The sequence below is a fragment of the Meleagris gallopavo genome, chromosome 7, assembly GCF_000146605.3.
Source record: "Meleagris gallopavo isolate NT-WF06-2002-E0010 breed Aviagen turkey brand Nicholas breeding stock chromosome 7, Turkey_5.1, whole genome shotgun sequence".
Classification (NCBI taxonomy): Eukaryota; Metazoa; Chordata; class Aves; order Galliformes; family Phasianidae; genus Meleagris; species Meleagris gallopavo.
Window position 1 is genome coordinate 4,442,793 of NC_015017.2, and position 21,697 is coordinate 4,464,489.

Below are 21,697 nucleotides of genomic sequence, written 5' to 3' on the forward strand. Positions count from 1 at the left end.
CCCATTACAACAGCAATTGCTTTGCATGGCAACTGAACTCCCTCCTTTTCACCTGAACAGCTACTGTTTAAATCACCCAAACAGACAAAGGAGGGAGAGAAAACTTAAGGAGCCTTCCAGAGATGAGGAGTGGGGCTTGTAGGGAGGAAAAGCCACACAATGAAGCTCCATCCTGTCTCAAACAAAGCTGACAGCTAAATGGGGACTAACTCTCGGCTTTTAAATGTCAGCAAGGTGGAAAGGGATTTCCAGGCCCGCAGCCCCAGCTGCTGGAAGTACCTCTCACTGATACTGCTTGCCTCAGTTATTAATGGGGAAGAACGAGCGCACAGCGTAAGACAGAGGCAGCTCTTCATGAGGAGGGATTAAGATTTTTATCCCGTGCTTTTTTTTGATGGTTCCTAGTGAAAATGTCACCAACGGGGAGCACCCAGAGCGTTAACTGTGGCCCAAACTTACCTTTACCTCCCTAAATCCTGTGTTAGCATGCGGCTGAGATTAACCTTTACAAAAGCCCCCTACGCCACTCAGAGAGATGAGAAAATATTGGTCCTCAGTTGCAAGAGAGAGCTGTAATAGAGACCAAGCACAGCTGCAGAAGGATGTTCTACACTTATGAAGACACATATTTCCCCAGCTTGAAAAGCAAGAGTCAACAGCTGGACACACACAGAACATCTTGTGCTTCTCATTAAGGTCATTTATAATAGGAACAGTTATGTGAAAACCTCTTTACAAATACAGCACAAACCTAGCTCCCCTAACTCAGAGCTATCCACACGCCGCAGGAGGGGCTTAAAAGACTCCACCAAGCAAAGTCAGTAATACAAAACACAGTAAATGGGCTTTCACTGCCACAAAGTTTGCAATAAAATAAAAATAATAACAACTAAAAAAAACCAGGTTTGCAGACCAAAAAAACAACAACAACAACGAAAGACCTGTTTTAAGCATGACCTCTACAAGACAACTGTCCTCTTCATTCAGAGCATGCTGAGGCCCTGGCACAGGTTACCCAAACAAGTTGTGAACGCCCCATCCCTGGGGGCATTCAAGGTAAGGCTGGATGGAACCCTCGGCAGACTGAACTGGTGGGAGGTGTCCCTGCTGTGGGCACAGACTGGAACCAGATAGGCTTTAAGATTTCTTCCATTCCAAACCATCCTGCAATTCTATGATTCTCTTCATAGAGGACGTGGACAGGTGGATAAGTTAGCTGCAAAAAAGCCAATATGTGAAATTGCACCTATTTGGTAAAGTAACTAACCATGAGATATACACAGGCAAACACCATGAAACTGAATGCAGAAATCATTTGGTACCCTAGCTCCCTTGTGGTAACACTCACCCATAGATCTCAGAAGGTGTTGCAATTTGCCTAGTGTGACAGGAAAGAAGTTAAAGAACGCTAAGGGAAGTTGAGCATGTTTCAAACAACAGGGGATTCCTGGTTGCTAAACTTAGCATAGTCTCTTAACAGCTTTTCAAGTTTCAAGCCCTTTCCCATGCAACAACTGCCAGAAACAAGCACTCTCAGACTGCAGCTTACCACTCAATCATTCCTTGTTTCAGTTCACGAGGATCTTCATTTTTAACTTCCTCCCTTCCCATAAAACTAATGGTAATCTGCCAAAGGGATCAGCTTTAACTGTCAATTACTCTAACATAAATAAAGGCTGAATATTAGCTAATATTTAGCAAACAATTCTATTACAGGAGCAAGCAAAAGAAGTGATTCAGATTTCTACTGGCACTGCCACTAATTGTACTTCAGCAACAAAGATACTACACAAATGAACAGTATGCTTGGCAAAGGGAAACAAGAGGGTGAAAAACACTTGACTTGTGCCACTTCAGCTCACTCCATTTGGTAGCCATAATTCAAGGGACATAGATCAAGGGCTTTCAATCTTTTGTTACCTTGGCCATTGCATATATTCGAGTGCTGGATGGTTCAGAGAGCTCTTTCTGGATATCTGCGATGGCTGGCCAGGCTTTGTTCATGGGCAGATGTGAAGTGAAGCCATCTATAGAGGGGTGGCACATTCTCAGGGCCTTCTGGAAGCTCTCTTCAAAAGTGCGGCCAATAGCCATGACCTGTAACGCAGAGCACTTCCACATTAGTTATGAGGAGCTGCCACCCAGCTGTCCTCCAAATAACAGATGGGTGCCAGTTTAAACTGTAACCATGAACATACAGAAAGATGACAGCCTTCGAACCCACTCCCTTAAGATTGCCATACTGGCTTTAAAACCAGTGGGAGTCCCACTTCTATAACCAACTGCCAGTAATTACCAACAGAGAGTTTCAGACAAGTGACTGTTCTGCTTTCATCTCCCTATCTGTAAGATACAGAAAGTTGCTGCTCTCCTTGCAAACTGCTTGGAAGCATTGTAGAAAGCATTATGTAGCAGCATGGGTGTAGTAATATAGAAGGATATTTCTGTTTAACAACCTGTTAGAGAGAGAAACTCACAGTGGGAATTTTAAGGTGTGGAAGAAACCTGCTCCTCTTCCTATAAATTACATTTAAAAGCGACACTCTCCTGTGAGGGCTCTCTTAAAGGATTATTCCTGCTTGGCACAGCAGAGCCGGGGTTTTCCTCCTTAAGTCTTGACATCAGTTCCAGTACAAAAATAAGACTTTCTCTGTGAAAATCTGTGAAGTATAACAGAGCCCTTTCTCAAATTTCTAGATGCCCAGTATGGCAAAATCCTAGCTGTGTAAAAATCTTCACAGACACAGTGTTGAAAAACATCAAATTAAAAAATAACATTGTTTTCTTCTTTCTTACAGCTCCAGGCTGTTGCCCAGCACAACAGAGCTCTGGAAAAAAAACAGGCCAGGCCAGACTGTTCAATTAATAAAAATGCAGTAGGTGCTGCCATCTGCTTTTAGGTTCAGGCCTAAAGAGATGTCTGTGCCATAATAACAGACACAAAGCTGCCAGAAGCCCTTTGCTTCAAAGACACCCTCTCCTCTTGGAGACTCATCTTTTTTGTTGAATACATCCATCAGCAGCAGGCTACATTTCTTCATCTTCTCCATCCTTGTTTCAGTTCACCCTCAGCATGTCTGGAACTCCGACTCTTTCTATCCCTCTTCCCCCCTCACTATACCCAGCATTCTGTTTTGAGAAAGATGAGAAGGAGAGGGCATTCATGTGGTTCTGCTTTTGTGGCATACAACCACTGGAAGGACTCAGTACTTCCTCCTGCAAATACGTATGGTCAGCAAGTGATTGCCATACAGCTGAGGATGCACAACGCAACCGTGTTTGGAACTCCAATTCCAAAGAACAGTCCAAAAACTCATAAGCACAGAGGATTAATATCAGTAAGCATCAACTCACTGAAGGAAAAAAAAACCACACATAAAAAAAAGTATCTCATTGACATTAAAAGCCAAAATTGCAAATGAAAAATGAAGTTCTAATTAATCCTTCCGATTGTGATGAAAGCTCATTGTCTAAGCAAGGTAGAACTGATGTTAGGAAAGTCTCATGTCAAAATAATTAAATCAAATAGCTACTTGAAAAGCATTAGGAGAAAAAGGCAGCTGAAAAAATATTAAATTAATTATTTTGCTTTGGTACCTGATATGTAATTACCTAATTAAGAGAATAATTTATCCAGTCCCCACTCCTTAAAATTTGGTCTGAAAACGCTGCTATGTCACAGACACCTTAAAATCAGCATTTAAAAATCCTGCTGGCACATTCCAAATATAAGAGACTTAATCACTAAGGCAATCAAAACTTCAGAGCAATATTACATGTGCTTGGATTTCAAGAACAGAAGTAGGTGAGATTTGGCATAAAGTTGCAACAGGGAGGACAAATAACTACAGGAACAACTGACGGCTGTTCATCTTCATCACTGAAAATCTCAACAAACCACAATTCCTGATGTGATACTCTTAATTAAGCATCTCTACAGAACTCTGAACAAAAAATAACTCCAGAAGTCTTGTCATAAGTGTTAAGAGTGCATTCAATCTCAGTTCATTCAAAGTGGTCTCTTCCATTAAAAGTCAAACTATTTATGAATCCTTAGTGTGACAGCCAAGATCACAAAGCTCAAGCTCATTTCAGTTAAATATACTATCAAACAAGAATAACTTGAGCTGAATTAATGTCTTCAGAAGTCACTGGGTTGAGAAAGATAGATACTCTGAGGATTTCTGATCAGTGGCTTTCCCAAGTGGTAGAATGGAAGGAAAGAACAGGCTCTCATACTCACCTCTCCCACGCTCTTCATGGAGCTCCCAATCCGGTTGGAGGCTCCCTGAAAACGGTCCAGATCCCAGCGGGGTATTTTGGTAACAACATAATCCAGGCTGGGCTCAAAGTAGGCTGAAGTTTTTCCTGTCACTACATTCTTGATCTCTGGTAATGGGATCCCCAAGGCAATTTTGGCAGCAATGAACGCTAATGGATACCTGCCACAGAAGAGACAGAGAGAATGGTAGAGTAGGAATGCCTTTGCTTTTGCAATTGCTTGTATTGCAAATGACAATAAAACCTCATAGGCCTTTGCTTTAATTAAACTATCTGCTATACTGAATTGCAGCAGTTCACCATTCTTGGCATACTGCATAGCGTAGGTGGTCTAAAAAGACAGTCTCAGTCTTATCGAGTCAATTTCACCTTTCTTGCCTTTACTCTCTGGATATTAATCAGCAAAAAAAAGCAAGAGCCCAGAATTTAAGCTGTGGCATTGAGGTTCAGGACATCTGGATCAGATTCTTGAGCTTTGTCACCAAATTCCTTTTAATACAGCATCTCCCTGCCTCATCTTATCACATGTGAAATTAGAAATACAGGTTTATTTTCGTTCTTATTTTTTCAAATATTGAGCTTCTGAGGGGCCTGGACTGTGCTTTGCCCATGGCTAGATGAAGAATTCCTGCTTGTCTGCAGTCACAGACAGTCTACTTGTATAAACTAATTGCCTAATAGTCTTAAGGACAGCCATCTTCAACACAGTATTACCTGCCCCAGATGAAAAACATATTTGATACACAGTGCTATAACCACACATCATCCAGTGTGCTACGAGAGCTGACTGATCATCAAAATTAGATAAGAGTTTCTCCTTGTGGTACTGCCAGGCCTGCAGCATTTCCTTCTGTCCTGTGTGAGAACGGAATGATACAACTCTGCAACTGCAGGAGACGTTTCTGTCACCCTGCAGAGGCTGCAACCCTGGTTTGCTATCTCCCTTAAAGAGCTGGGAGCCAAGACTACCATCAGTATGCATGGACCACTGCACACACAAGCATGGCCTTGTCAATTAGGAAGGCTAATCACCTCAGCTCTGTGGCTAACACCAAGATTTTACAGCCTGCACTTCTGCCAAGGATTTGGCAGCAGCATAGATGAATGCCAGAGTTTATATTTTTTCATTTAGCAGATAAAGGAAATGAACTTCAAGGGATTCTTTGCATGTTATTTTCTTTTATTCTCCTTTTTTTTCCCCGAGGAAAAAAGTGGCTTCCCTACACTATTGCAGAAAGTTACAGATTTCACCCAAACCTCAAAGATTTGACTTTTCATTTGAACACAGGAATCGCAAGAGGAAAATTTGACACTGGGGGTTACAGCAGTCTATACTGAATCAGTTAGTTCAAGGATGGCAAAAGGAATGGAGATGACGGGTCTGTGAAGCTGGCTCAGCTGGAGGAGAGGAAACGAAGCGAGTCCATTATTCTCATTTTGCTAGAGATGTCATCCTTGGCAATGTTTAGTTGGATGGAAAAACCTCGTCAGCAGACAAGTTACTTTATTCTAGTATCAGACAAAAAAATTCATCTTGAAAAATCACCAAGAATCCCCACATCTTCCACTTATGTCACGTACTTTTTCCATGACTGATACTGACAGCTGAACCACTCTAATACATAATACAAACCGCATAAGCAGCCAGAGCACTGTTGTATAAGGTACTGTATGTATCAGCCAGTCCTCAGGCTAACTTCCTATGATACCATCAGCATAAACTGATATTGACAGGGGAGAGCAAAGGCAGATAGGGATAAGACAAGGGAGAACAGTTTCAAACCGAAAGAAAAGAAATTTAGATTAGATGTTAGGAGGAAATTATTTACTCAGAGGGCAGTGAGGCCCTTGTACTGCTGCCCAAAGAAGCTGCAGGCGCCCCATCCCTGGAGGTGCCCAAGGCCACGTTGGATGCAGCCAGAACAACCTGAGCTGGTGGGGACAAATCAGCCCATGGCAGGGGTTGGAACTGAACGGGCTTTAGGATCTCTTCCAACCCAAGCCCTTACATGACTCTATGAAATCTCAAGGTCTTTGGCTCATTCACAGTAAAGGATATTTGAGGTCACTGTTCATCAGCATCATCTGCAAAAAAATCATCTTTAGCTTTCTGAATCCAGGTATCATATGAAGTTGCAGATCAAATCTAAACATTCTTCTTGGAACCTTCCTCAGTGCAAACAGCTCCCTCCCTCAAGATCTTTTTCCTACAACATTGATATCAAAGCCAGTTTCATGACGACTTTCTTGAGCCACTTCGAGTCAGACACAGTCCATCTGCAACAGATCTTGGGAAATCCCCCAGTGCTTCATCACACCCAAAGCTCTCAGCACAAAGTTGCCTGTAACTCAAGTAGCTCCAGCCTTACCAGTGCATCATTCAAAAGCACAGATCCTGCTGTTCTGTGAGAAACCCAGATGTGAGGTGATTTTCCCTCCTCAATGCAATGGAAGATTACTGTGCTGGAGTACTCATTCAACTTCCTATCCCAACACACTGTATAGCTTACCTGTATCAGAGTCTCACTATATTACCTGCAATGTAATCCTTCTTAAATTTATATCATACGTATGGTGAGATCATAAAAACAGTTACATTTAGCTACAAGTCTGTTGTTGAAAAAGAAAACAATTGAGAAACCCACTGTCCAATATTATAACTTATCTCCACTCTGCTACAGCACTTCAACAACCAAACAAGTTGTTGAAAACCGAAAATTAATTTGCACCTCTCAACAGCATCTGCGAAGCACAATTAGGAAGCCAATTTTTAAACAGGCTGCTCTGACCATTCTTATCTTGATTAGTTTATGATTAGCCAACAAAACAAAGGCAGACAGTAATACCACTTGCATCAATTTGACAGACAGCTCATTACTAACTGTGTCCTTTGGGTCCCAGAGGTGATTTGCAGCCAACATATGGATACTGCGGATATGCTTTGTAAGGACAGCTATTAGGCTCCCCTCCCACACACCTCCTGGGAGTTTTTCCCTTCTGCACTAACAGCATCAGCAGGCTGGAACCGACTCGGAAGGCTCACTAACCCCTTCTTCCATCTCCCAGCAGGACCGACGCTCCCAGGGTTACTCCTAGCAGATGCTGACAGGAGCTGTTCTTAGAAACTTCCCAGGCAATTCATCTTGCCCTGACTACTCCAGAGTTCCCCCAAATAGCCAACTTCAGTCTACCTTGCTGCAAATTAGGCTTATGCATCCTTGTCTTAACTGCATAGAAAGCAGATGCAGAAACTCTTCATACTCACAGCTGTCATCTACATATTTAAATAACACACCAATCCAACTCCCTTGCCATAATTCTGTTGTTCTCCACTTTTTGTTTGTTCATGTTGTTTGTTTAGTGTTCACTTTTAAAATAAACTTACCCTGTTGCCTTGGATGCCAAAGCTGAACTTCTCGAAAGTCTGGCATTAACTTCAATGATGTAGTATTCCAGGGAAGTTGGATGCAGAGCAAACTGGATATTACATTCTCCCACAATGTCCAAATATCGGACAACCTTGATGGCACGATCCCTCAGCATCTGAAATTCCTCATTAGTGAGTGTCTGGCTCGGAGCCACTACGACAGAATCCCCTGTTCGCCACAAGGTAACAGAGAAGGAAAATGAGAAGCAGTTCAGCAGCAGTAAATTCTGGCCACATACATTGCTTTGTTTGCTAAACCACTGCCACTAGTGAAGTTGTCACAAGCTTTCAAAACTGAATGCAATGAAAAGCAAAGACAGTCAAAGGCCGAGAACTGGATTTTGGAGAAGCTAATAAGCCATTTTATGAAAAACGATATGATAGTTGTGGACTCAGCCTAACAATATCTGCTTTACACACTATCTGGCTGCACTGGAGACCCGAAGAGCATTTCGAGAGCCCACTTCATCAATCACACAACTGTGTAAACTACTGCATAAAACAGTTAACAAAAGCCACTTCCAGTGATCCATCCTGTGCTCAGACCTACCTGTGTGGACTCCCATCGCATCTATGTTTTCCATATTGCAGACTGCAATACAATTATCAGCAGCATCTCTCACAACTTCGTATTCTATCTCCTTCCAGCCCACAACTGACTTTTCCACAAGAATTTGTTTAGTCATTGCAAACGCCTACAAATACATCAGAGACAAGGAACAGTAAAAAAACCCAAACCCTACATTTAATGCTTCTGTTCCTCTCCAGACATCCCAGATCACCATGAACACTGGAAAATAAGGATAAGTGAAGCTCGTTGCACAGACAGCAAGCACTTTGTATTTTCTTTAAAATAAATTAATACATTCATTACCTTTATTTGAAAGGCACAAATGGTTAAAGGAGAGGAGCATTTGAGGTTGCAATAGCATATAAGTAACAAAAAGGAATACAAAAATATCTAAGGATTCAGTCACACAACAGACATGCGGTTTTGTGCACAAGGATAGTTCCATGGAATTCAGTTGGATAGCTGCACAGAAAGCTGAGTGACTAAATGATAGGAAGTATGAGTGCCAGCAAACACTACTTAATTAATAGCACCAATAATGTTGCTTATCATTGACATACTAACCAGAACCATGATTCACGATTTATTCTTAAACTAATCCAGCAAGCACTTCTCAGCACAAGAGGCAAAAATGAAAAATATCATTTGTTGGTAAATGAGCATAATCTAAGTGAATAAATGGACACAGTATTAGAAGATAGAAAACATTAATCACATCTCGCTTAAGACCGGCATATTATCAATCCATCCTTTAGCAGAGCTTCTACTTTTAATGCTGCACATGAATCAGCTTACAGGCTTGTCCTCTCTGCAGTTAGCTTAAGCTTTTACTCCAATAAGGCCCCTAGCTCAGTCACCAAACTCACATAATAAAAGAAGAAAAAAAGAAGTAATTTGTAGAGTAGCATTTCACCCAGACTAAGCAGGCGCTGAGCTTGTAGTAATGCAGTGTGAATACCTAGCTATGTTTGTAAAACCACCCATGTTCCTCCTTTGTTGCTGTCTACTGCCTTCTCTCACTCAAAAACATACAATCACAGAACATCCTAAGTTGGAAGGGTCCCACAAGGATCACCCAATGCTGAGAATGCTGTCCAAATGCTCCCTGAGCTCCAGCAGCTTGCATCTGTGCCTGCTTCATGCCCACTACCCTCTGAGGCAGAGCCTTTTCCTCACATTCACCTAACCCTCCCCTGACACAGCTCCATGCCGTTCCCTCAGGTCCTGTCACCATCACCAGAAAGCAGAGAGCAGTGCTGCCCCTCTGCTCCTTGTGAGGAGCTGCAAGTTGCCATGAGGCCTCCCCCATCTCCTCTGCTCTGAGCTGAACAAACCAAGGGACCTCAGCTTCTCCCCCACACCCCTTGCCCTCCAGACCTTCCCCCATCTTTGAAGGCTCCACTGAATGCTGACAGTTTTACATCCTACACTGTGGCACCCAACCGGCACCCGGTGCTGGAAATGGGGCCGCAGCAGGCAGAGCAGCGGGACAACCCTCCCTCAGCCGGCAACGCTGGGCCCGGTGCACCCCAGGGTACGGTTGGCCCTATGGGCTTCAGGGCTTGGTGCTCAGATTCAACTTGTAGGCAGCCAGAAACCCCAGATCCCTTTCCTGGGGCTGTGCTCCGGCCTCTCATTCCCCAGTCTGTACACGGAGCCAGGGCTGCCCCATCCCACCTGCAGAACCAGCACTTGCTTTTCTTCATGCAGATGGAGGCCACCCTCGAGTTTGTCAAGATCCAGGCACAAGGCCTCTCTACCCTCAGGGAGTCAACGCTACTCCCAGTTCAGCATCATCCACAAGTTTACTTAACATAACTTCCAGATCTTTATTGGAGTCATCGATGAAAACATTAAAGAGAACTGGTTTGAAAACAGAGCCCTGCAAAATCCCACTGAGTGGCAACCAGGGCATCTCTCAGGCCACAGCCTCCCCTTGCCCAGCACAGCCACGTTTTGGTCATCGTGGCACACTCCGAGGGTTGCAGTGCCACGCCATGTCGATGTCTCAAGGCATCTCCCTGACGACCGCTGCGTGTACGGGGTCCCTGGCAACAGACCCTCAGTCCCTGACTGACTTGCGTCTTGTGGCTGCTGACCCAAGAAGCGATTTATCCAGAGCTTTCTCTCTCTCCATCCCTCCCACCTTCCCGGAGGAGGATGGATCCTCCTCCACCAAAGAAGCTTAAGCTTCAGGGGAGCAGCAGCAAGCCTGAAGCAATGGAAATGGATCCACCTAGAGACGACGTCGAGCCCATGGAGGTGGATCTATCTCTGGAGGCAGAGCCAATGGAGGTGGATCCACCTCCGTCAGGCCCGGGCAAGCGCTATAACACCATGCTTGCCCGGAGACGTCGTCACATCCGTTGGCGACGCACCAGGGGCTCTCGATTTCCATCTCGGCGTTGAAATGTCATCATCCGCCAGAGAGCCCCTGTGACGGCTGCTGCTCCCCACCCTCTTCCTTCCCCATTCCCCATCTTTCCCCAAGACCTCTCCCCTCTTCCTTCCCAAGCTCTGAGAAAAAGGAAGGACTTGGACTGGTGTCCACTGAGCTGTGCTGGGACAGCAGGAGGAGTCCAGCAGAAAGCCTCAAGATCCCTGCAGCCTCCAGGTAAGCCCTAAGAGGGTGGGACTGGGACTGATGTCCATTAAGCAGCTGTGCTGGGGCAACAGGAGTCCAGTGAATAACCCTGAGCTCTTGCCACCTCCAGGTGAGCCCTGAGGAAGAGGGCAGGACAGGGAGTGGCGTCCACCGAGCTGCTGTGGCTGGGACAAAAGGAGGAGTCCAGCAGGTGGCCTTGAGCTCCTTGCAGCCTCTAGAAAAGCTCAGAGGAAGAGTGAGGGACTGAGACTGGTGTGCACTGAACAACTGTGCTAGGACAACAGGAGGAGTCCAGCAGCCGGCCCTGAGCTCCCTGCCGCCTCCAGGTGAGTCTTAAGGAAGAGGGTAGGACTGAGAATGGTGTCCACTGAGCTGTGCTGGGACAATGGAAGGTGTCCAACAGACAGCCCCAATCTTCTTGCCTCCTCCAAGGTGAGCCCTGAGGAAGAGGGAAGGACTTGGACTGGTGTCCACTGAACTCCTGTGTGAACAGCCCTGAGCTCCCTGAGGCCTTGGCGGTGTCAAGAGAAGCTACAGACGCAAGCTGTGCCATTGAAGAAGCTGAAGACTTGGCTTTGGATGGGAAGAAGGGCTGAAGTTTAGCATGAAGGTCCATTCCAGTTGCTCCACTGGGACTCTATTTCAAGTCAGAACAAGAAAGAGTTGAAAAGAACAATACAGTTCAAAGGAATTATAATGATAACAATAAAAAAGTAAAGCCAATAATTGACCCTCTGTCTCTGATACTTCAGGGTCTGCCCTGGGACTACTCTCCCTGGCAGGGCCTGGCAGGTGTGTGCTCAGCACTGCTGCACTGGCTCCAGAACTTGTCAGTATGACAGCAGTGTGGGGTGCACCAAAAAAAGGCATTTTCACACACAGTTCTTAAAGCCTTTCTTCTTGCTCTTTCCCAACAACTTCACCTCTCACAGCAAATTTAAAGAAAACAATCCCGGATTTCCTGCAGCAAAAGTTCTCTCTGCACAGCCAGGAACAGCTGGCGGATGCCAAATGATGAAGAGCATCACATCACCCCCTTACATCTTTACAGAAAAGAACAGCAATGACCCAAACAAAGAACACCTTCAGACACAAACACAGCAGAGGCCCAAGCCTCCTAAGCCTTCTGACTCCGATACCAGCGCGATCACTGAGCTTTTCAAAGGTTTCACGTTTCTTGACATCTTTCATGTGCCATTCACTCCCAAAAGAGGTGAAAATAATCCGCTATGATTCTTGCCAGACCAAAATTGCGTAAACGCTTGCTCAAATTAAGGCCAGTTCTTCATTAACAGGTCTGTCAATTAACCCAAGGCAGCAGCATGAAATATGAAAAGAAGTCATGAGAAGGAGTTGGGATAAGGGCCTACAGGTAAGAGGAAAAGTAGAATATGTATGAATACAACGCCAGTGTCTGTAACTTTATGATAGGAACTATAATAAAAAAGAATCATCACCTGTCCAGACTTTATTCCCAGAGCTCGCAATCACAGACATACCTTTGTTCCAAGGTCCAACAAACTTTCCTTGTCAGTGCATAAACCTGACCCCAAACCACCAAGGGCATAAGCAGAACGTATCATGACCGGATAGCTGATTTTCTCAGCTGCCTCCAAAGCATCTTCAATCTTAAAGGAGAGAGGAACACATTTCAGAGAAAATGAATTCAGATAAATAAAATCAACCAACTGAGGTTACTCTGTTAATGTTTGAGTGGAAATCCCATCACCAAGACATTAAGCTGTTCCTAGACAAACTGAAAAGAATGGAATTGGCTTTTTAATATTACTCTGTTCTGCCAAGAACACAAAAAACAGAAAAGTGGAACATGGGCTCAAAATGGTGACTTTTGCCTTTAGCAGTGTGGGCTTCCCTGCTGACTTCCCATGTCCTTACCTGATCTGCCTTTGCAGACTATAGCATCAAATAACCCTTCCAACAGACATCCTGGTTCGAGACTTTTTCCTCCAAGCTCAAACATGCCTTCCATTGAACCAATTACTGTTTCTCACTCTCATCCTCAAGAGAGATTTCAGCATTGCTGAGTTTGATGACCAGAAATCATAAGCCTAAAAGGCTTGTATGAGATTCATTATTTTTTTTAAAAAAAAGGTAGCCACAGAAATGTTATAAAGTTTTGTAAACTTTTATTCTGTAGTGCAGAAGTCCTCCCCTCTTAATTTATTTTTCAATGGATAAATTAGCTTACACTTTCCAAGTGCTTAGTAGTATTTTCATTTATTTTAAGTCACTGTCAACCAACACCAGTTCCCAGGGTGTGCTGATGAAGCTAAGCTTGTAGTTAGCTTTTACTAAACAAAACTAGATTTAAAAAATAAAGAAATAAGTCTCACAACAACAATAGTAAACACATCTTCAAAAGTGTCTGATTTACCGATTCCACTGCAAAGCTAGGAGCAATCTTTTCATTTAGCTCCATCAGTTTATCAGAAAAAAGCTTTCTATCCTCTGTAGCCATGATGGATTCAACTGATGTACCTAGGACCTTCACACCGTACTGCTGCAGGACTCCTTGCTTGAAGAGCTCCACTCCTGCAGAGCAGACAAAGCCATAGTTTTGAGGCATGGTAGTAAACAAAGAAGAAAGCGTCCAGAAGCTGTGACTACCTGACCACTTGCCTGCCCACATCAACAGATACAGTCATTATTCTGATAGAAGCATTTCTAGCCTAAAATCTAACAAACATGGGATTAGTGATAAAGGTACTGCCTTGACGGTCATCCAAGAAACAAGCAGTACAGCTGGATAATGTTGCAAGAAGGTAAATGAGGCTAACTTCTCCCTTTGATCTCCACCTCCATAGTCTGACCACCCTCAACTGATCTATAATAAGCAAGAGGAGCTCTATCACAGGATGCATGCGTTACTGTTAAGTATCAAAAGCAGTGATTAGATGCTATGTTCACAGTTTACTTTTTCCCACATGGTCAGCATCTCTGTCTATAACCTCCAAGCAACATAACACAGACCTTGCATGTCTACATAAGTGGAGATAGCAATGAATTTGCCTGCAAGAGCTGCCAAGGTGTCTGTACTGTACTCACCACAGTTGAGAGCTGTTTGGCCACCCATGCCCAGAATTAATCCATCAGGATGCTCTGCCTTGATGACCTCTGTGACAAACCGTGGAGTGATGGGAAGGAAATACACAGCATCAGCCTGCTTTAAGCCGGTCTCATTGGTCTGCACTGAAGCAATGTTGGGATTCATGAGGACAATTTTTACATTTTCTTCCTGAAAAATGAAAATCTGCATTTCAACTAGGCACACATGGTAAAAGTAACAATATTATCAGCAGCAAGGAGAGATGGGGTTCAACAAGAAGTTCCCCCGACAGCACAACATAGGTTCCTTAAGATATAAAAGACAAAATCTCTGCCTCTATATCCAAGGCAAAGGTTAGCCAGAACTTTATACTGCTTTTTCTCTGTCACAGATGAGAAACTGAGATAAAGAGATAGTAAAGTTTATAATCTGCTTCCTGCTGTAGTGATGATGGTTTTCCCACTCTTTTGGCTACAGACTATTTCACGACAACTTGCTCAACACTGGAAAAGCCTGAAAAGAGCTGGGCAGATCAATTCTTCTCACTCTCAAAATATTAGTGCATAAGGAGGAAACTAACCAAGTTTTGATGAAGAGATCAGATTGTGGCCATGCTTAAAATAATAATAGTGAAGACCACACATTAATCACAGATAGACGGAGGGTAACATATTACTGCTTTATTTAAAAGGTGTACTGGGAAGAGCAAAGGCTCTGGCCTCATTTTTATGGGAACTCATTCTAATCTCCATCAATTTCTGGTAAGGCAATAAGTTACTCCATGTAAGTAAACCCTTTGGAAACAATGCCAACTATTGATGCAAAATACATCTGAAAAGTTGGCCATATGGGAGTAACAGAAGCTAAGAAAGAAAAATGGAAACTTTCAGAACAAACAGAAATGAAAGCCAAAATATAAATAGATAGATAAACAGAGAAATAAATAAGAGAAAAAAAAACAGGAAAAAGTTCGGCTGATTATGTCAGCCATTTCTCAAGCAAATGCTATGGAATTTTTGCTGGTACTGGTATAGAAACTGCTTTTCTTCCCCTTAGTTCACAGAACATATGAGAACACCACAGGATTTTTCTATTAGTTTCAAAAACTGCTTGAGCCACAAATACACAGCCCACTTGGAGCAGTGAGATTCTTACCAAATCCTCTCTCTGACTACTTAGTTCAGGTACTGGATAATATTTCTTCTCTTTTCTTTGTTAACTTAAATACTGCTTTAAAGACTATAAATTTCTGTTGACACTTTTTCCTAGGAAAAGCTGGATATTTTTTTTTTTTTTACTTTCCCTAAAAATGTGTGGAGCAGGGGAAAGATAGAAGAACTAAATTCTCACAGAAAATATTTCAGTTTTAGACCAATGACTCTTACCTGTGGCTTTCATGCAACTGCTGAAGGAGAAGGGTTGCTCACTGACCAAGTTACTCTTCTCTAATGAATATACTCAGAAATTCACAGCTACACTTCTACTGTAATGAATAGGAGAACGGGAAGGTACATGACTTCCTGACAGCAAGATGGCATATCTGTATATCATCACTTCCTTTCCTACTTATCTGGGGCAAGGTGTCTTAAGGACCAGCTGGCAGAGATGAGGAAAATAACTAATGAGCAGAATTAATGCCCCCAGGCCCAGTTATTTGAGATGCTAGATTTTAATCCAGTTGCTGTTTGCCTTTGCAACTCTTTCCTCCAACTTCTGTTTGTTTTATTAAGTACATGGCATTCTAGCTGGAGAATTTCATCACAACCTAGTTAAAACAGTGAATTAACAATACTTCAGAGCGCTCCATTCCTCCTTTTGTGTAATATCCACCTGTACTCAGAACAGCTGGGAGAATGTCCAGTGTAAGTTATCAAGGTTTGCAGATGACCACAGCCCGGTCTCTGCTGTTCACAGATGCTTCCAGGCTTCGCTCTTCACAGGATCTTCCTGCCTTCAATAAGCATTCTTGCAAACACAAATTCACTGACTGGGGCAGTCCCAGCTCCACAAGGTCTCAGTCCCAGGTAAGGGCACACACGTAACTGTATAGGACTGAATGTAACAGCAGCACCTTCTTATAAGGAGCTGGCATCCAGCAGACTCAGAAGAACAGAAGTACATAGCAGAGTGAATCAGAGCATCCAGCAGTGAAAAATCCATATCGATTATTTAGAAGAAAATAAAAGTAAGATGCCTAGGAGAAAGAAATCTCTTTTTTGTCTCCTGTTAATTGTCCCTGTTCTCTCCCATCCATGCTCTGGTAGCCACTGCCTTCACTCCTGCATGCAGCTGTAAATCACATCGCCAGAGGCAAGGTCAGGAAGAGCAAGTACTGTTGTTGGAATGGCTGATTAGCCTACAGCAGGTCAGAGCTGCTAGCTGCTGGCCACAGGAAGGGAAAGGGCACTGTGGGAGGTCAAGTTAGGGATGTTTGTCTTTAAAGTGCACTTTCATCCACAAACTGGAGCTGAGTTTGAAGGACAAAAGAGAAAAGAAGCGAGTGAGATGCCTCTTTACTGACTCAGGTCATTATCTGCACTCATCTGCTCCGGCATCCTCCACTCCTAAACCTATTCTCATCTGCCTGAAAATACTGTCACTTCAAACTAATAGCCAGCAATAGCAATACAGGGCACAAAGAAAGCATATACAATACACGATGTATTATAACATTAGGGACAACCTAGACCTACCACAGATTATATTTAAGATTACCATAATTGATTTCCTTTATTCCTTTGCTGACTTCAAGATCAGCACAGGAATAGAATGGCCCTGACTAAAATTAAAGCAGATCACAATGATCACCTTCTCTGAAGGCAGCTGCTACAACTGCTCAGATCACTCAACCAACAAATTCACAAAGAAAAAATGGCTAAATATCCCTATAGCTATTTCTTCTTACCAACTTCCCTGCCCATGTGATACCACAGTCAGATGAGTATAATTCTCTGTGAAAAAAGAAAGTACATTAAGTTAGGTTAGCATTTTTCAAGTATCCTTCTCACCTTCAGAGCTTTCACAGCCTGAGATCCAGAGTAATCAAATTCCCCTGCCTGACCGATCGACAGACCCCCAGATCCTAGAATGAGAACTTTGGAGACCTAAAGGTGTGAAACAGAATGGACGAAGTCAGTACTGTGGTGGGGATGTTGAAATAAATGGAGACTGCGCAGCACAGAGCAGCCTCAAATTAGAAAACACACATTCTAAAAAGAGAAAAAAAAGTCATCTCCAAAAACTCTGCAGTTTTACTTCTAAAGGTATTTCTCCAAGACTCCTCCCATATCTCTTTGGATAGAGAAACATGATTTGTGCATAAGGCATGCAATAAATGTGTTAATTGTAAAGTACTTAATAGAGAGTCATGCTTTACTTTAGCTGCCCAGAGAGTCCAGCTGCTTTCTAAGATAGCAATGCTGTATGCAATTCAGCTCACGCTAGGAATTTCAGACTTATTTGCTAAGCATCAGCAAGCATCAACATTATGATGCTGGCACAAAGTATCACGTGCAGATTATCCATGGGCACCTCATACACTGCTGGGAGAGCACCCTTCTTCTTGGGAGAAGTAGAAAGAAAACATGTCACTTCAGATCTTAAAACTTTCTGAAAGAAAAGGGAGTCAGTAACACAGCAAGAAAAACCTTTTGTAAGGGAGGCCTCCTTCAACTTCCACGGTCTGCTTCTTATGCCACTTTGTATGGTGGATTCAGCAGGAACCAGCAAGCTCCTAGCCTCACTGACAGGCAGGAATGAAGAGCATCTGTACACTGACCTCCAATCTAGAAGCTGTTGCTCCAGCCTTGGGCAGGACCGAAGCAATGGTAGTGCCTTTCCCTCTCTTAATCAGTGAGATAAATGAATCAAACAGGAACTGGGAAAAAACAAACACGGGTATTTAATCTCCAAAGTTGAACAAAACTAATAACAAGCAAACAAGGAAAAAAGCAGGCTGTTAGTGAGTGCAGGCTATCAACTCTACTCCACTGCCTTTAGAAAGCAGATTTCTCTTCATCAGAAAGGAGAGGACCATTATTTATAGTGACTTTGGTGTATCTGACAAAGCTGCATTCAAGAAAGTGAGGTCATATCAGGGAGAAAACATATAAATCACATCTGTGTGCTCTGTTTGTGTATGGTTGGCAGTAGAATGAATGAGTGCACATTGAAAGCTAATATACAGAAAACCATACACTTAACTACCTCAAGTGAACCGTGTGGAATGGATTCTGTTACAGAGGTGGGATCTGTAAAGGTATATCTAAAAGTCATTTGTGCTAAGTCAGTATATTGTCCTTCCAGAGGCGATCTCAGAGCAGCTGTGAGAGATTTTTTCTCCAGTTTCCATGTACCTCATCTCACAACCTTCCCTGCCTTGCAGCCAGCAAGGGCAGGCAGAGGAGGCAGCAGGACACAGCAGAATACACTCTGACTGCATCCATTTCCACATTTAGAGAGCTCAGTCCCTGAAGCTGGTTGCAGGTAATCATCTGTGGCAAGGAGCACGGATGGATCCTGCAAGCCTAGCAGAACAGCACCTAAATAATCAAATCCATCCAAGCAGTGGAAGTGCACATACTTGGAATAGACACTGAGGGTTGTTCATTTCAGAGAACTCAAGTCAATCAGATTAGCAAGAATGTTCTTGATATCAAGAAATTTACTTGCAAGTTTAATCAACAATATCAAATTAAGATTAAAATAAGCACTTCCATGTATATTTCCACTTTATCAAGAAAGGTGAAGAAGTATATTTATGTTCAGAGCTGCCTCCTCTGCCTTCCACATCTCCTTTGTTGTTTCGTCAAACTCTGTGACTATGCAACCAGTTGTTACAGAATTGGTGCGAAGTCACAGATGGGGGATTATAATTTCATTTCACTTAGGAGAACCAGAGTGAGGAAGTATGAATTCATCTACATAACTCTGCAGTAATTATAACATTTGCAAGTGGAACTAAAATGTATTAGAAAGTTAATGATTTTATTACAAAACATCTGGCTGGGATTTTTTTTCTCTAAGATGAAATCCTTTTCCTTTTGCAATCACCCCAGGTACAAGAGATTTGAGCCTGATCCTGCAAAGGCTTAAGCACTTCAGTAACTTCCAACACACAAATAATCCCACCAGGACTCAAGGCACGCACATCATGTGAATGGAACCATTGATCCAAAGCACACAGAAGTCAATAGATGCCTTGCTGCTGATTGTAATTAACTGTGATTCAAACTAAGCAGAACAAGCTTATGCATGATTGAGTCCTCTATGAGGATTCTAACTTTTCCAAAAACAAGATTTAGGACCATCACCAACATAAAGATTTGTCACTGTAGCTCATATGTATCTGCACTCCCCAGGGAACATAGAAGTAAGGCTGGATCAATTCTCACACAGTACCTCTGTGTCTGTCGGCCCAGGATTTGCATCTGGGTAGAACTGTGCTGTGAAAATTGGTCTGGTCTCATGCATAATTCCCTGTAGGATTAAAAACATTTATCTTAAGCACTTCCTTGCAAGTGGGCAAGAAAAAAGAAAGTCAGATCTTTTCCTTCTAAGTACAGAAGGCTAAGGAACTGGGATGCTTTTAAGGAGCTGCCAAATTTAAACCTGTTCCATTCCCAGACTTCAAACTATGTCTTACCTGAGGAGCCTTGGAGCTTTTTGCTCTTCTGAGAATGTTCCAATGCCTGTACAACTCACTGAACTGTGCATGGCTGAGAATGGTGGGATGGGCAATGGTGTGAGATGAGCTACTGACCACAGTGAGTTTCTGCCCTCCAAGTAAAGAACGCCACTGATGTGTCAAGTTTTCCCTGAATGCTCACATTATCACTACCTACATACAAATTTCTCCAAAATATTCCATGGTTTGTCAGTATTTGCAAACCTGTACTGGCCCTGTCCAGCTGTGATGGCTCAGATCAGTCAGCATTTCTTCTTTTCCAAACAAGAATAAAACAGACTGCATATGAGAGCCCACTCAATCCTATTCCTCTCTGTGCACCTCCATGCTAAAATTGCATTGCTCCTCATCCCTCTCCAGCACATGGGCAAATCAATGGAGGTTTAAGAGACTGAGGGTATACAGAAATGGTCCTTCTTTTCAATGACTTTCTGATAAATAGTAAGACCTGCACAACACTAGGCCTAATGTACAGTATTTATCACGGTCAACTACAGAGCCTAAGACGCTCCTCAATGTCTCAGACCTTAACAGACCTGAGTAATGGGATTTTGTTTTACTTCCTATCCTTTCCCATGTTTATCTGTGAACATCTAGTGGCCAAGCTTTTTTTCCTTCTTTTTTTAAATCTTTTTACTTTTCCCCACATGGAGGTCACTTGGCATGAGCTCTTTACTCCAGATTTCATAAGTTGTTCTGTAGAGGCAACTACCTGTTTCCCTCCTGACATTTAGGCCTTGGAATTCTATTCACATTAGCAGACCAAATTCAGCTTGAATAACATTCCTTTTCTGTGCTGCATAACACAGAATGAACGCAACAGTACACTGACAAGGATTGGTGCACTTGCAGTAGGGAAATCATTGAAGTTAATAAGGCAGCATTTCCAGGGAAATCATGAGGTCACTGTTGCAGCTGTACAACAGAAGTAACAGCCCACCTTCTTTTGGATTGGATGGCAGGGCTCCAAGTAAAGTAAATAGGATCAGGTCAATAAGTTTAGTTCTGATGACTAATTGTAACCTGACTGCATGGAGGAAAAATAAGGTGAGACAGTTTTTACTCACTAAAGGCTGCTATCTACAGATTAAAAAAATAGGAAAGCATGCACTCACCTCATTTGTTTGATCATTGGCATTCACAAAGAGAGGCTTCCAGCCAGGTGGGAGGGTAGAGCTGTCAATAGCATAAGCATGATTCTGAGTAGTGATGACAGCTTGTCCATTCACTGCATTCAGGACAGGCTGGTTCTGTCCTCTGAAAGAGAGAGGGAAAAGGAAAGGGTCAGAAAACAGCAGTCCGAAGTGTCAGGTGTGACTAAATGCCACAAAATGGCAAATCCTAGGAGAAACTTCACAATCCCTCAGTTTGGTGGAGACCAATTATCCTCAAAAAAAGCAACACACAACAGGGCAGTTTAATCAAAGGCAAGGAGAATGTCAAGACCAAAGTAGTATTACTGCCATACTAGCTTCTGCTGAGACAGTTCAGAAGGAAGACACTGCTGTCTGGTGGCCTTTAGTGACGCTGAGATGATCTATTTGGGCCCTGGAAAGCAGAAGAGCTGCTGCACCTGTTGGCCATCTGCATCTTGTAGGAAGTAGCTCCAGCTGCTATTCCAGTGATTAGATTCCCCATGCCAATTCCAAACAAAGGCTCTGGGCGACTGCTCTCCAGGACCTAAAATGAAAAGGTTTTCAAAAGATATTGGAGTGACTCTGTTCAGCAATTCCAGCATAAACCACGCTATGTTCCTAGCCCTGCTGCAGTACCCACACAGCAGCCACATGCAGAAAAACAGTGAATGCAAGGGTAGCAACAGCCTATGAAGGAAATTTTTCTCCTCTCCTCTGCCTCAGAGGGAAACTTTAGCTTAAGTTCTCAGTCTACTCAAAGAGAATAAGCAACGATGCTTTGCATTAAAGTATGACATTATTTGAAAGAAGATTGCTGAAAAATAAGGGCTCTTTCATGAGGTCACAAAGGTGCTAACAGAGTACAGGGCATTTTAAGGCACTGGTAAGGCAATCGTGGCGAGGTCTGTAGAGCCTTATTGTGTC

At 43.1% G+C, this 21,697-nt stretch overlaps 1 protein-coding gene across 8 annotated transcripts in view; it reads right to left on the reverse strand.

Annotated features, from left to right (window-relative positions):
* Window positions 1-21,697, reverse strand: part of CPS1 (carbamoyl-phosphate synthase 1) — a 243,899-nt gene that overhangs the window by 185,494 nt on the left and 36,708 nt on the right. For all 8 annotated transcript variants that reach the window (XR_004160253.1, XR_004160254.1, XR_004160252.1 and 5 more), the window contains 12 exons: window positions 21,211-21,317; window positions 20,753-20,894; window positions 19,352-19,429; window positions 17,730-17,828; window positions 16,960-17,055; window positions 13,951-14,140; window positions 13,280-13,437; window positions 12,384-12,512; window positions 8,259-8,403; window positions 7,667-7,877; window positions 4,244-4,442; window positions 1,921-2,097 (listed from right to left, as the gene is read on the reverse strand). Coding sequence is in view for 4 of the 8 variants with exons in the window: in XM_019616913.1 (XP_019472458.1) it covers window positions 1,921-2,097; window positions 4,244-4,442; window positions 7,667-7,877; window positions 8,259-8,403; window positions 12,384-12,512; window positions 13,280-13,437; window positions 13,951-14,140; window positions 16,960-17,055; window positions 17,730-17,828; window positions 19,352-19,429; window positions 20,753-20,894; window positions 21,211-21,317 (1,731 nt within the window). In the remaining 4 variants the exon portion in view is untranslated. The remainder of the gene's footprint in view (window positions 1-1,920; window positions 2,098-4,243; window positions 4,443-7,666; window positions 7,878-8,258; window positions 8,404-12,383; window positions 12,513-13,279; window positions 13,438-13,950; window positions 14,141-16,959; window positions 17,056-17,729; window positions 17,829-19,351; window positions 19,430-20,752; window positions 20,895-21,210; window positions 21,318-21,697) is intronic.